The sequence below is a fragment of the Seriola dumerili genome, unplaced genomic scaffold, assembly GCF_002260705.1.
Source record: "Seriola dumerili isolate Sdu_G_001 unplaced genomic scaffold, Sdu_1.0 BDQW01000191.1, whole genome shotgun sequence".
NCBI classification, from domain to species: domain Eukaryota; kingdom Metazoa; phylum Chordata; class Actinopteri; order Carangiformes; family Carangidae; genus Seriola; species Seriola dumerili.
In genome coordinates, this window is record NW_019174446.1 from 9,406,528 (window position 1) to 9,422,530 (window position 16,003).

The window sequence follows — 16,003 nt, forward strand, 5'->3', positions numbered from 1 at the left end:
TACAAAGAAAGCCTCACCATTCAATATTTAAGTTATGCAAAAGGAGTTGAGAAAAAATCTTAAATCAAGGTCCCCTTACTCGTTTTTTGAGGGCATATAATATGGCCATTTGTGTCAACATGGATGAGAAGTTGTAGAGAGAATCAAAAAGTTTAGTGGCTGGACTCAAGTCTAGACTGAAACTGTAAAAATGGTGTTTTGGAAAAGCCATTTTATGATAGCTGTATGTCAGTACTGAGACGAGCAGTGAGGCACAGAAGAGATGCTTGTTTAAATTAGGACACATTAGACTTTGTTTTGGGGGCAAATCGCTGTAGGTGTTCAGTCTCCACTTGTCAAGACTGTTTTGTTCAACGCTCACCAACAGTGGATTCTAGCAGCGAGAACATGTAAAATAAGAAGCATTGACAGACACACACACACAAACACACACACTCACACAAGCACACAGGCATGCACAGATGCTGAGGCTGGTGAATATCTTCAGGCTAGTCACTGTGACTGTCAACATGTTGACATACAAACACCAACAGCCCTGATTTTCTGCCAGACGACAAAGTGAGAGGAGGAGGAGGGAGAGAGGGGGAAAAGTGGAAAAAAGATGGAAGTATGAACAGTAAATGGACAGAATGAAGACAAGAAAGAGGACTGAGATGCAAATTATCTGTCATGATTCACTGTAGGATTTAAATTGTCACTGGAATATTTCACCTACTTTAAATTCCCAGACTCACAAAGATGCCTTGAACTAAAAAAAGGCTCTCAGCTCCTCCTTTGCTCTCTTTCCTACATTTATTTCCTCAAAAGCAAATGGAAAATTACAAAAGAGAATGTTGTTTGAAATAAACCACAGTGTGATTCAGCAGAATTAATGGGATAACAAGCATACTAACATATTCTCAGTGTGTGTTGGTGCTTCAGCATTTAAAATGTGAGTTGGTGTTGGCACCTGTAAATGTATGTGTGTTCACTGGATGTATAATTGGCACCTAACTAGTCACTGAACTGTAAACTGTTTGTGTGCCTGTGTGTGCACTAAGAGGTTTATGGTGTTTGCAGCATTAGGGTTTTTTTCTGACCTTGTATCAGTGGCACTAAAGCTTCTCCTGCCATCTGCTTGTTCTGGCTGGCTTCCAGGTGTGTGTGTGTGTGTGCGTGCGCGCGTGCGTGTGTGTGTGTGCATGCGTGCGTGCGTGCGTGTCTTTGTGTGTGCAGGTAAAATGAAGAGAGCTTTTCAGGAGGCAGGTCATCAATACAAAGCTTTGGGTGTGTGAGCTGTATCATTTGCATTTTGTAACACAAAGGCGCCCCCTTCTGTTAAAATGCTGCTTAGCAGTACATGTAACAGCGTTACATGTACATTCAGTATCACAGCACTGGAATAAGAGCTTGACATAAAAAAATAAATATAAATGACTGAAAAGGTTTGTGGTATATGGCCTTAGTATTATGTAGTGTTTGTATAATGGGTAGTTGTACATACTAGGTTTCCTTTGGTCATAAAAATTAGTAATCCAGTATTCTGTCTTTTCTTTCAGTCTTCCAGCCCCGATAGACCTGACAGCAATGCAACAGGTGAGATGTTAATTGAATTTATTTTTGTAATTTTCATTTATTCACTTTACATTTAACAAGAGTAGACGTTTAAGATTAAATTAACTTGAAAAAAATGAGAAATGAGCTACATTAAATTCAAAATGAGGTTAAGTGTTAATGGGTTAGATTAGGGCTGTCAAGTGATTAAAAATGTAATGTAATCTGATTAATTGCATGCATTATGATCTGAATCTAAATTAATCGCATATCAATATTTGCCATGAAAAGCATTTATTTCGAAATATTTCAGTTGAAATCAATTTTGATTTAAAAACTTTAAAACTCAACATCTGTTATTTCCTGTACATTGAGAACATTTTGTACATCTGCAGTAAAGGCCATAACAATCAAAAATATGACCCTGATGAATTGAGGAAATAAAAAATCTTAAATTTTTCTGCAAGAACAATGATGAAAACAAGTCAGTAAGTTTCTCACTGTATCCTTGTAATGACTGTAATGTGTCTTATTTTAGATACCAAAAAAACTAAGCTAAAATTAAAGAGGCAACACAAACCAACAGTAACATACGGTGCAGGTTAAGATACAAGGCACAATTTTCATTTCATAGAACATACACAGAGTCTCAGGCCACAATTGTAACCTAACTATAAGCTAACAGTCCCTTTGACCTCAATACAGTTTCACCAGTATCTTATATGCCACCACAGATCAACAGTGTAACATATACTGCAATTTCTAATTCAGGGCGTAACATTTTCATTTAACTGAACATATAGATCCTCTAAAACAGTCAGTAGTCAACAATAACAGTCCCATTGACCTCAGTTCCTTTTATTTCTCCAATATATTGTATGACAAAATAAATCACACCAAGCAAAAGTCTCTGTGGCAACATAGACCATAACAATTTGATTTATCGTCATGTAGTGTAACTCAACAGCAACAGACCCTTCAGCCTCACAGTGCCTCTTACTTCTCCTTCAGCCAGTCACTGAGACAAACAAAAGTTCATGGCTGCCCTCTTCTCTTGAACTATATTGGCTTCAAGTCTCTCTTGAGGGACAGAGGTTGCAGTAGTGGCCAGATATTTACAAGCCAGGGCAGACATCTGTAGATAAGCCACTGCATGAGTTGATCACTGCAGTGCGCAATCTCCCATGCTGATGCTGGGCTCTGTTTTATAAAAGCTCAGAGCCCTGTTAGGCCTCATTTCATCATCTGAATCTGTGTCTGAAGCCAACAGTGAGAGGCTTCTCTTCTTCTTTGCTGGCTCCTCTGAGAGCTCTGCAGGGTTTTCTCTTGCAGCAGTGCCTCAAGGCCGGTCCACACCTCTTTGCTCTCTCCTCTTGGTAGAGACTTTAAGTGCGTGGATGAAGTGCTGAAGCCATCTTGAGCCATCCATTATTGATGTTTGCTTGCCGTTCGGATATATATCCTTCTTAAAGGCAGTCTTGAACCTCTCCGTGTAGGATGGGTCCTCATCTGAGACCTCCATGGTGTGGCATAAATGGCAGAGCAGGCAACACCACAGAGCATGAGACATAAGTGTCATCTCCAAGGAGCTTAGTCACATATCTACAGTGGACAATGAGAGATGCATACAAGAAACCAAAAGGAAAAGAAGTTATATGCACTCGTTTCATTTCAGCTCAGTGAGTCTCTACTTTGTTTTGCTGTCATTTATGGTCATGTTTCTATCTTTTGAATTCTGATTTACTGTGTGTTGTAGCCCCTCCCCCCAAACATGGAGAGGATCTCAGCAGAAATAGATTGACAACTTGTAATGTTAAGCTCAATAAAAGCTTTCCAACAAGTGTTATAAATCCATCTAAAACCAGAGATTTAACCCAAACCCTTGGATCACAGTTTTGGTAGCCAGTTTGGCTGTTCATGTTTTGTTCATACTAGTGTATGTGAAAGTATTACATATGACTTTTTCCTGTGTTTCAGCAGCCAAGCCCACAACTCCAGAAAGCAGGTCTCCCAGTGGTTCCATTAATAAACCAGACACTGGTTCTCCAGAAAAGACCCTGTCGCGTGGTGAGACTAAGCCTGAACCGGTGCCTCGTCTCAGAGCTACTTCCTCCTCCAGTTCCCCCGGGGGACCAGTGAGTCCCAAACCGCCGGTGCCGCAGGGGGCGAAGCCAGCCCTGGCTGCCCGACCCACCATCCCACAGAAGCCCAGGACCACCAGTAGCAGCAGGAGCATAGGTATTGATCAAGCCCTGGATCTGAATTGGTTGTCACACTGAGGCGATTGCTGCCCTAGTGATTCAGTTTTTCCTTCCTGAATCTTTTGACATTTTTGTACAGTATGGTTTTAGATTCATCTGTTAGAGGGGTGATGCATATGATTATTTTCTCTGCAACTTGTGCTGATGGATAGTGTTTTATTTTGTTTAAGGAATAGAGACAAATTTAACATGGTAACCTCTTGCTGCTGTGTTGACATTGTATGACAGGTGGTAAAATGTTTGATTTTAAATGTTTTTCCTGGTTGTCTTTCTGATAGATGAGAGCCCAGATTCCCCTAGCATTGGTGGCATCTCCCCTAAAGTCACAGGTCTCCCTCTCACACTGAAAAGGGGGTTGTCAGAGAAAGACAAGGAGGGCCAAACTAGTCTGCAGTCAGGAGGCTCTGCCAACAAAACCACTCAGGAAGGTAGGTCACAAAATCTTTCTTTCAAAATCTTTGAGTTTGTATACTTAGCCCATTCACACCAACAAACAACAAATAGATTTTTAACTGCATTGAAAGTGAAGTGAGCAGTTGCTTTTATCTGGCCTCCTCCTCCATCAAAAAATTGTCCTCTGGCCAGAGCAGATTTCCCTTACACCGGTAGATGTTTGATGTCACTGTCAGGATCCGACAATGTGTTGACTTCCCGTATACTTTCATATTATTGCGTTATTCCCACGGAAGCTGACTGTTGTCTGTCAACATATACAATGACAGACAATCCTATAATCCAAACTCCAGCAGAGCCAGCCCAAGCCTTTATTGGAAATTGGAACAATGTCATATATTGACATTTACAATATGTCTAGCTAATACAAACATGTATTTTAGTATGTCTTTTGATATTATAGACATTCGTTAAATTAATAAATATCCATCCCAAAGCCTGTTAATATATGTTCATATCATATATGTAAATATAAAAGGTAGACATGTTTAAATTTAATAAGAATTTTAATTTTGATAAGCATGTTTTAATGAAGGTCCATTTTACTAGGAGTATTTCATATATGTTATAAACTTATATCTTCATATATCTGGAGAATGTATATATCATACATCATAGTATAGTAAGTTATAAATGACATCACATAATAGTATAGTAAGGAGCAAAAAGCATAAAAATGTCATAAAAACGTAACGGTATTGTAAGGTATAAAAAATGTAATGTTATAATAAAGTATAAAAAAACGTCATAAAAACATCATAGTATGGTAAGAAACAAACGTAATGGTAAAGTGAAAATCTTGTTTATTGCCAAGTAGGTTTTTCAACATACAAATAATTGGCTTTGGTGCATACTAAACATAGAAGAAAAGACATATAACGAGGATTAAACAAGCAAGTACTACAGGTCAGATATTAGATATAAGTAGAAAGATTTAACAATAAGATGAAATATGTACAATAAAATGTGAGAAAAAATAGAAAATAATAAATAGAAAAATATAAATACATACAATAAAAATATGTACACTGTGTGAAAAGACTGAGGGGTGTGTGCAATAGTTCACGGGGGGGGGGGGGGGGGGGGGGGGCGCAGGTGTCAGTGACAGTTGGGGTCTTTAGCCTCGTTAATGAAGCTTTTCTTGTGGCAGGAGGTTTAGGTCCTGCCAGAGGTGAGTGACTCAAACAGTTTCGGCTACAATCTTTTCTGCTTGCCTCAGGGTCCTGGAGGGTTGGCAGATTGCAGCCAATAACCTTCTCAGCAGAGTGAATGATACGCTGCAGTCTGCCCTTGTCCTTGGCAGTTGCAGCAGTTTGTAATGGAGGAAGTGAGAATGGACTCGATAATGGCAGTGTAGAAGTTCACCATCATTGACCTTTGCAAGTTGAACTTCTTCAACTGCCGCAGGATATCCTCTGCTGAGCTTTCCTGGTGAGGAAGCTGATGTTCAGCTCCCACTTGAGGTCCTGTATGACAGTAGTGCCCAGGAAGTGGAAGTACTACACGGTGTGCTTCTGTGGAGGCCATGATGGTGGAGAGGCATAAAAAACGTATAGGTATAGATAAGTATAAAAAATGTAAGGTGGTGTAAGGCATAAAGATGTCATAGTAAAGTAAGTCTTAAGGATATAGTAAGTCATAAAAAACGTCCTAGTATAGTAAGTCTTAAAAAAACATTATGAAAACATTAGGATATAATAAGTCATAAAAAACATCATAAAAACGTAATGGTATAGTAAGGTATAAAAAAAAATGTAAGGTGGTGTAAGGCATAAAAACATAGTATAGTAAGGAACAAAAAATGTCATAAAAATGTAAGGGTATAGTAAGGTATAAAAAACTTCATAGTATAGTAAGTCATACAAAAATTCATAAAAACGTAATGGTATAGTAAGGTATAAAAAATGTAAGGTGGTGTAAGGCATAAATAAAAAATGTCAAAAATATAGTATAGTAAGGTATAAAAAACGTCATAGTATAGTAGGTCATACAAAAATTCATAAAAAAATCATAGTATAGTAAGGCATAAAAAAACGTCATAGTATAGTAAGTCTTAAAAAAACATTATGAAAACATAAGGATATAGTAAGTCATAAAAAAAAGGAACAAAAAATGTCATAAAAACATCATAGTATAGTAGGTCATACAAAAATTCATAAAAAAAATCATAGTATAGTAAGGTATAAAAATGTCAAAAATATAGTATAGTAAGGAACAAAAAATGTCATAAAAATGTAAGGATATAGTAAGGTATAAAAAAACGTCACAGTACAGTAGGTCATACAAAAATTCATAAAAACGTAATGGTATAGTAAGGTATAAAAAATGTAAGGTGGTGTAAGGCATAAAAACATAGTATAGTAAGGAACAAAAAATGTCATAAAAACGTAATGGTATAGTAAGGTATAAAAAAGAGGGGTAAAAATTCATAAAAAATGTAAGGTGGTGTAAGGCATAAAAAATGTAAGGTGGTGTAAGGCATAAAAAACGTCATAGTATAGTAAGTCTTAAAAAAACATGAAAACATAAGGATATAGTAAGTCATATAAAATGTAAGGTGGTGTAAGGCATAAAAAACGTCATAGTATAGTAAGGCATAAAAAATGTAAGGTGGTGTAAGTCTTAAAAAAACATGAAAACATAAGGATATTGTAAGTCATAAAAAAAAAAGGAACAAAAAATGTCATAAAAATGTCATAGTATAGTAGGTCATACAACAATTCATAAAAAAAATCATAGTATAGTAAGGTATAAAAACGTAAGGATATAGTAAGGTATAAAGACATCATAGTATAATAAGTCTTAAAAAAATGTCATAAAAAACGTAATGGTATAGTAAGGTACAAAAAACGTCATAGTATAGTAGGTCATACAACAATTCATAAAAAAAATCATAGTATAGTAAGGTATAAAAACGTAAGGATATAGTAAGGTATAAAGACATCATAGTATAATAAGTCTTAAAAAAATGTCATAAAAAACGTAATGGTATAGTAAGGTACAAAAAACGTCATAGTATAGTAGGTCATACAACAATTCATAAAAAAAATCATAGTATAGTAAGGTATAAAAACGTAAGGATATAGTAAGGTATAAAGACATCATAGTATAATAAGTCTTAAAAAAATGTCATAAAAAACGTAATGGTATAGTAAGGTACAAAAAACGTCATAGTATAGTAGGTCATACAACAATTCATAAAAAAAATCATAGTATAGTAAGGTATAAAAACGTAAGGATATAGTAAGGTATAAAGACATCATAGTATAATAAGTCTTAAAAAAATGTCATAAAAAACGTAATGGTATAGTAAGGTACAAAAAACGTCATAGTATAGTAGGTCATACAACAATTCATAAAAAAAATCATAGTATAGTAAGGTATAAAAACGTAAGGATATAGTAAGGTATAAAGACATCATAGTATAATAAGTCTTAAAAAAATGTCATAAAAAACGTAATGGTATAGTAAGGTACAAAAAACGTCATAGTATAGTAGGTCATACAACAATTCATAAAAAAAATCATAGTATAGTAAGGTATAAAAACGTAAGGATATAGTAAGGTATAAAGACATCATAGTATAATAAGTCTTAAAAAAATGTCATAAAAAACGTAATGGTATAGTAAGGTACAAAAAACGTCATAGTATAGTAGGTCATACAACAATTCATAAAAAAAATCATAGTATAGTAAGGTATAAAAACGTAAGGATATAGTAAGGTATAAAGACATCATAGTATAATAAGTCTTAAAAAAATGTCATAAAAAACGTAATGGTATAGTAAGGTACAAAAAACGTCATAGTATAGTAGGTCATACAACAATTCATAAAAAAAATCATAGTATAGTAAGGTATAAAAACGTAAGGATATAGTAAGGTATAAAGACATCATAGTATAATAAGTCTTAAAAAAATGTCATAAAAAACGTAATGGTATAGTAAGGTACAAAAAACGTCATAGTATAGTAGGTCATACAACAATTCATAAAAAAAATCATAGTATAGTAAGGTATAAAAACGTAAGGATATAGTAAGGTATAAAGACATCATAGTATAATAAGTCTTAAAAAAATGTCATAAAAAACGTAATGGTATAGTAAGGTATAAAAACGTAAGGATATAGTAAGGCATAAAAAATGTAAGGTGGTGTAAGGCATAAATAAAAAATGTCAAAAATATAGTATAGTAAGGAACAAAAAATGTCATAAAATCGTAAGGCATAAAAACATCATAGGATAGTAGGGCTTAAAAATGTCATGAAAATATCATAGTATAGTAAGTCATACAAAAATTCATAAAAACGTAATGGTATAGTAAGGTATAAAAAAAAATGTAAGGTGGTGTAAGGCATAAAAACATAGTATAGTAAGGAACAAAAAATGTCATAAAAACGTAATGGTATAGTAAGGTATAAAAAATGTAAAGTGGTGTTAGGCATAAATAAAAATTATAGTATAGTAAGAAACAAAAAATGTCATAAAAATGTAAGGGTATAGTAAGGTATAAAAAACTTCATAGTATAGTAAGTCATACAAAAATTCATAAAAACGTAATGGTATAGTAAGGTATAAAAAATGTAAGGTGGTGTAAGGCATAAAAACATAGTATAGTAAGGAACAAAAAATGTCATAAAAACGTAATGGTATAGTAAGGTATAAAAAATGTAAAGTGGTGTAAGGCATAAATAAAAAATGTCAAAAATATAGTATAGTATAGTAAGTCATACAAAACTTCATAAAAACGTAATGGTATAGTAAGGTATAAAAAAAAATGTAAGGTGGTGTAAGGCATAAAAACATAGTATAGTAAGGTACAAAAAACGTCATAGTATAGTAAGGCATAAAAAATGTAAGGTGGTGTAAGTCTTAAAAAAACATTATGAAAACATAAGGATATAGTAAGTCATAAAAAAACGAACAAAAAATGTCATAAAAACGTCATTGTATAGTAGGTCATACAAAAATTCATTAAAAAAATCATAGTATAGTAAGGAACAAAAAATGTCATAAAAACGTCATTGTATAGTAGGTCATACAAAAATTCATAAAAACGTAAGGATATAGTAAGGCATAAAAAATGTCAAAAATATAGTATAGTAGGTCATACAAAAATTCATAAAAAACGTAAAGTGGTGTAAGGCATAAATAAAAAATATAGTATAGTAAGGAACAAAAAATGTAAGGGTATAGTAATAAAATGTCAAAAATATAGTATGGTAAGGAACAAAAAATGTCATAAAATCGTAAGGCATAAAAACATAGTATAGTAGGGCTTAAAAATGTCATGAAAATATTGTATAGTAAGGAACAAAAAATGTCAAAAAACGTAATGGTTTAGTAAGGCATCAAAAATATAGGGTGTTGTAAGTAGGGGTGGGCGATATGACATCATGAAGGATTACAACGTGAAGACTATCTTTCAAACTGCAGAGATCATGGGATCGTCTAGGGCACATTCTATAAATTGTAGTTCTATGCTGATGCACCGATGCACCAGACGTAGTGACGTCGTCAACCTGACCGACCAATCATAGCGAATTACAGGCAGTGACGCACTTTCCTACCCGCCTCCTTGTTTGTGTGTGTAGCGGTAGCACATGGAGAGCGACGGAGTCGGTCGCTAAAAAAAATTCCACCTCCATTATATGGAATTGGTTTGGATTTTCCGCAACTGATCAAGTGCAAGCAAATGTAATTTGCAAAGTTTGCACAGAAACCGTTCGCACGTCGGGTGGTAACACGACGAACCAGAATGTTGTTGTTGTTTACCTTAAACTTTACATTGTTTGCACATGCAGGCAAAACTGCGACTATTTGAAATAAAATCTGTTAAGAAAGGTTCTTTGGTCTAAATTGTCTGTTTTTCTTTTTCCAATTTAAGATCGTGATATGATATTTTTGCCATATCGCCCACCCCTAGTTGTAAGGCATAAAAACATCATAAAATCGTAATGGTATAGATAGGTATAAAAAATGTAAGGATATAACAAGTCATTAAAAACATAAAAATGTGATTGTACTGTAAGGCATAAAAAAACGTCATCAAAACATAATGGTATTGATAGGTAAATAAAATGAAAGGATAAAATAAGGCATAAAAAATGTCATGAAAACATCATAGTATAGTAAGGAACAAAAAACTTCATAAAGACGTAATGGTATATAGATACGTATAAAAAATGTAAGGATATAATAAGGCATAAAAACATCATAGTATAGTGAGGAACAAAAATAAAAATGTAAAGCTATAATAAGTCATTAAAAACATAATGGTATAGTAAGGCATGAAAACGTCATAGTATAGTAAGGAACAAAAAACATTGTATAAACATAATGGTATATAGATAGGTAAATAAAATGAAAGGATATAATAAGGCATAAAAAACATCATGAAAACATAGTATATATATAGTAAGGAACAAAAAAAGTCATAAAAACTTAATGGTATAGATAGGTATAAAAAATGTAAGAATATAATAAGGCATAAAAACAATGGTATAGTAAGGAACAAAAAAAGTCAAAAATGTAAGGATATAGTAAGGCATAAAAAACATCATAGTATAGTAAGGAACAAAAACATTATAAAAATGTCGTACTTGTAGTGGAATATCTGGATCCTGCTGCTCCAAGAACAGAGATACCTGCAGAATGAGGACAGATAGAGAGACACAGATAGGAGAAGCACAAACTACCGGAGAGAAAAAATACAAAGTTATTTATATGAAGTAGTACGATATAAATGGAGAGAAAGAGAATCATGGGAATCCCACAGCAGTCTAGGTCTATAGCAGTATAACTAAGGGATGCGCTCACAGTAAGGCATTAGAGTCGTCAATTAAACTAATGTGCATGACTTTGTATTCCTTGGACCAGCCTTGGGCTCCAGGAATAATGTGTACAGTTAGACATACTATGAATTATAGACCAACCACAAAAACAAAGGGATCTGATGGGATTTATGAAATAAACAATGTTCTATCACACCAGGCCTGATTGTTTGCTAAAAGTAGAAAAAGAATAAAGGTTAAATAAAATGTTCTATAAGCCTTCAAATAAGCTGAAAACTGACAACTGCCTCTGTTCAAAAACTATATGGTACAGCTCCTCCTGAGGCCCACCTGGGCTCTGAATACCTCCCATGATACAGGAGTGGTAAAGGGGAAACATGGGGGCAAAAAAGGGCCTGGACTCAGGCAAGACTATATTCTATTTTTTTTTATCAAACAAAGCACAAATAAGTTAACAAACTGAATATCTTATGGGGCAATAAAGATAACATTTGCACAATATTTTGACATGAGGACTTTTGCTCCTACAATCAGACTGATAGATTCAGGTCACAACTCACTCAGTCTCACTGCCTTTCATACTATCTATTATGTAACAGCCAGCCTGGAAGCGTGGTGATATTTTTGTCTGTCTTTCCTCCTTATGCTCTGATGTTGTTTTGGTGAATCCCACTGTTGCCTGGCTGAGGTACACATATCATATACATGTTGACATTTGTAATTCTTCCTCTCAGGCACGTCTGAAACCTGTGGCTATTTGTTCTGCTCGTTCTTTGCTGCAATAAAAATAATTTATGCTTTATGCTGCTGTTCTTATCATCTATATTTGTATATATTGATATCATATAGATTAAAAAGCAAGACGGACAGATACTGTCTACACATTACAGCCAATGCAATCTCACTATGTCCATGCCAACTTCATTACAGAGTAAATCAAGAGCCATTAGGTGGCAGTATATACAAGAGGATGTTCAAATGCCTGTACAAATGTTGAAGAAGATGATCATCTGACTCAAGTGACGGTGTGGAGTAAGATCCCTTTTATGTAGTCACTCTATCCCAGCATGCATAGGGCAGAGAGCAGTGAAGTATTCTGGACAGACCTCAAGTCCATCACAAGGATAAAAACCTCCTTCCTCTTAAAATTCACATCAGTATGTGTCTTACAGAAGCTGCAGATTACTTATTCAGTGTAGTGGAGCTGCTCTTTGGATCATCAATATTAGGATTTTCCTAATACAGCAAAGTTAAAGTGGGATTGAGGTGCTTTACATCTCCTCTTTTTTTAGTTTGTGTTCACACAGGCTTTAAGGCTGGCATTGGTGGCTGATGAGCCACTTGTAGCAGCATACTTTGTAGCAACTACATGAAACAACATCAAAAAATCAATCCAATGCCATTTTAAAAATAATTTGTCAAGTTTCCATTTTTTCCTCACCTCTTATTTTCTTTTCCCTGTCCCTTTCTCCTTTCTCCCCCTTGAACTGCCAAGACTTACTGTCATTTAATCTTCTCCGTCTGATTTTCAGGGAGGATGGCGTCAGATTCTGTTCAGCGACCCAGCCCTCTCCGTACCAACTCGGAGGATCACGGCCCCTTCAAGTCCAAGGACCAATCTCCAAACCCAGACAAGGACAAGGCAGCGGGCAAGAAGTCATCGGACTCTGGGGAGGAGGCAGACAAAGACTTTATTTTAATATGAGCGAGACAAATTGACAACAAAAACTTGTTGACAAGACTCACTTGTTTTTCTTTAGAAAAGCAACTAAGGGGGAATATAATCAATATGTTTTCATTTATGTTAGAGCTTGTACCTGCACTGTAGGTCCTGTCTGACCATTAAGTACACATAATGTGTGGTTTGCAGGCAGGTTACCTGCTGTAGTATCAGGTAACACACAGTTTCAAATTCAGTTTAATTTGATGATCTAAGAAGAAGATATTGCTAGATATTAACACTGTGGGGAATATCCTCCAGGGAATATTTTCCTGTCATGTCTCCTAGTAAACCAAACTAAATCTCCCTAGAGCTTCCTTCTCACACCCTTTTCTCTAGAACTGGTTTCAGCCTACTCTGCTGTCAGGTCAAAATCTCATGTCTGTAAAAGAATAAACTTTTCAGGACTTGAAGAAATAGGTCGTGGGATGGAACTGAGTTTAAGTTTGTAAACCACTTTTTAAAAAAAAAGAAGAGATGTTGCTTTCAGGACTTTTTGTGCAAACGACAGCAAGAGAGAGAGACTGTGAACAAGTGTACATTTAAAATGACTCTGTAACTGATAAGACTTACTATTATTTTGCAGTAGCTTGTCTCCCAGGGACCAAACACACACTAACAATACCACTACCAATGTACTGTACTTGAACTCAAGCATAAAACTAGACCAGGACCAGGCATTCTTTTCCTTCAATATATTTGTATGGATTTTTCTAGAGGCTATTTTCAGTATGTGCAAGTTCCTTTTCTCCAGACTGAATCATTATGCAATTCATCTTTTTTTTTTTTTTTTACAGGAAAATACAGGTTCAGCTGAGAAAATCAGCACAAAAATAAATCAGTAACACACATTTGATGTAGCTTGTCGGACAGTACTAAGGACTAAATGGACTCATCACTGAAGGACTGAAAGATGGCTATAGACTTTATCAAACACCCCAACTGGACCCAAGTTTGGCTCATGTGGGAGCAAATCAGAGAGACCATATGATGTGTTTGTGCTTTGCTAGGACTGTGGTACACTTTAACTTCCCTGACGACCAATCAATAAGGCTTCGGCACTGTTAACAAACACTAAACACTGTGGAAGAAACACATTTAAATTATTTTTTACATTTAGCTGCTGAGGTCTTTTTTTTCATGAGACATATATGAATATCCCCCCGATGTGCTGATGGTCCAATGAAAACAAAGAACATACTCAAAAAGAGGAATAGCAAAGAGAATCTGAAGATAACATGGGAGATGCAGTCTTGTGTTTCCCATTTCAGGAGCTGTTTTGAGCCAAATTTTGACATCAACCTCTTCAGTTTGTTGTTTGTGTAAAAGAAGAATACTGAGGGAACCGCAGCCCTCAAACACTCCTCTTCCTCTTGAGAATTTTTCCTTCAGGACTTTCAGCTCACTTTCACATTGTTCCATGCAAGACAGGACACCTCTTCAAACTCACAGCATTTCAAAACACATAGCCTCTGTTAAGTAATTGGGAATACAGTGCCTGGAGTGAAAGTGAACTGAGGGTAGCTGTATTTTGACCAACATGGACCTCTGGGCTGTTCTGTATATACCATTTTAAGGACCTGAATGCTTCACAACAACAACAACAACAACACAGGTCTCAGGATCGTTCCTCTCATTTTTCTCTTTTAAGAGCAAGAAATGCCCTTTTCACACTGCTACACAGTCTGCAATCAGTTTCTCAAACAGATCTTGGCAATTCCTCATTTCATTTACAACCTCTAGCTTTTTTGTTGATACAGAATCAGGCAATTTTACTCATGTTGCATATATAATTTGGGACAGAGGTTTGGCCTGTAAACTTAAAGTATACTCTTCACATCTTTAAACTTCAGTATATTTTGTCCACTGTTCTAATACTTATGCTTTTACAGCCAAACTACTAAGCATTTATGACAGATGTAACACCCACACAGAGCAGCAGACTTCTTATGCATAACCAGTGTGAAAGGGGCACTGTATTTTATTGTACTGTACAAGAGTCAAATTCAAGTCAGGGCCAAAGGTCTTACTGGTGCACCTTTTCCTATGGTGTCTATCAATGTCTTTTTGTAGGATTATAATTAGGTTTTAGCTTCTTTATCACTAATCATGGCTTGGAAATAACACTGTTCCTGCTGTATATAGTCAGTCAATCTGTACTTGATGTCAATGGCCGCTTTGACTTTCAGTCTCAGTCACAAAAATCAAACATCACTTTTTTTGCGTGGGAGTGGTTCAAGGACACTGAGGAAAAAAAAAAAAAAAAAAAAAAAAAAACGAACTTTGCAATATGTTCAAAGCAAACACATGTGGCTGCGTGCTGTATTCTGTTGGCATTTTCAACCCTTTTCCTGATGCAAGGGACTTATCTCGACACTGTCCTCTATTGTTTTTGCTTTCTGTGTAGGAAGCAGCTGGCTGTGTTTCTGTCAAGTTGTGCGAAAGATGATTTCCTGCTCAATTCTGAAAAATGAACATTCACTTCTTTTGTTGGTGCACGGAGTGGAGAAAGTGAAAATATCCAGTAGCATTGAGTCAAGACTCCTGAGTCTACATGTGTGTGTGACTGCATGATGTGGCTTTGAGTCGTACTGTATGTATATATGTGCTTTCATACATGTAGGTGTATGCGTGTGTATATATGTATGTGTAATATATGCACATGTAATATACACACTGTGGTATATTCACACGCCTAAAGTGACCACAGCAAATCCTATATTGTTTTGGTACTAAGTACACTACTATACTAGGGGTTTGTTTGTTTGTAACTTATTTGGAGTAAAAAAAATGGCCGGTGATCTCTTGATCCTTTGTTGTTTTTCCTCTCACTTGTACATTGTGTTCATAAATGTAGAAATTAATTCTTTGTATGTATTCATTTGTTTTTGCATATAATCAATTCAATGTTACTTTCTTCATAATTCAGAAAAAGAATAATCCAAAACAATGACTGTTTTTCTTGAGCTGGGAAAAAAAAGCATAAATACTAATGACATATTTGCTAATTTTATTGGCCTTCATGACGTTATTTGTTCCATTTTGTCATGGATCAGTATGTTTCACAAAGTCATTCTGCCGGTGTTGGACATTTCTTCATGCAAATATTAATAATGATTAAAATAATTTTACAGTCTTTTTCTGCATTGTATCTTCTTTGTAACTTTTTCTGATGTGTTTTGCAGTATAACAGTGCAGCCACCAGATGGCAAATACAATGCTCTCTCTCGCTCTCTGGCTCTCGCT

At 35.2% G+C, this 16,003-nt stretch overlaps 1 protein-coding gene across 1 annotated transcript in view; it reads left to right on the plus strand.

Moving 5' to 3' along the window:
* LOC111227876 (F-actin-uncapping protein LRRC16A-like) overlaps positions 1–15,857 on the plus strand; it is a 64,625-nt gene extending 48,768 nt beyond the window's left edge. The window contains exons 34-37 of the mRNA XM_022753604.1: positions 1,539–1,575; positions 3,511–3,771; positions 4,073–4,222; positions 12,570–15,857. Of these exons, the coding sequence (XP_022609325.1) occupies positions 1,539–1,575; positions 3,511–3,771; positions 4,073–4,222; positions 12,570–12,742 (621 nt within the window). The 3' untranslated portion in view covers positions 12,743–15,857. The remainder of the gene's footprint in view (positions 1–1,538; positions 1,576–3,510; positions 3,772–4,072; positions 4,223–12,569) is intronic.
* Positions 15,858–16,003: the final 146 nt, after the last annotated feature.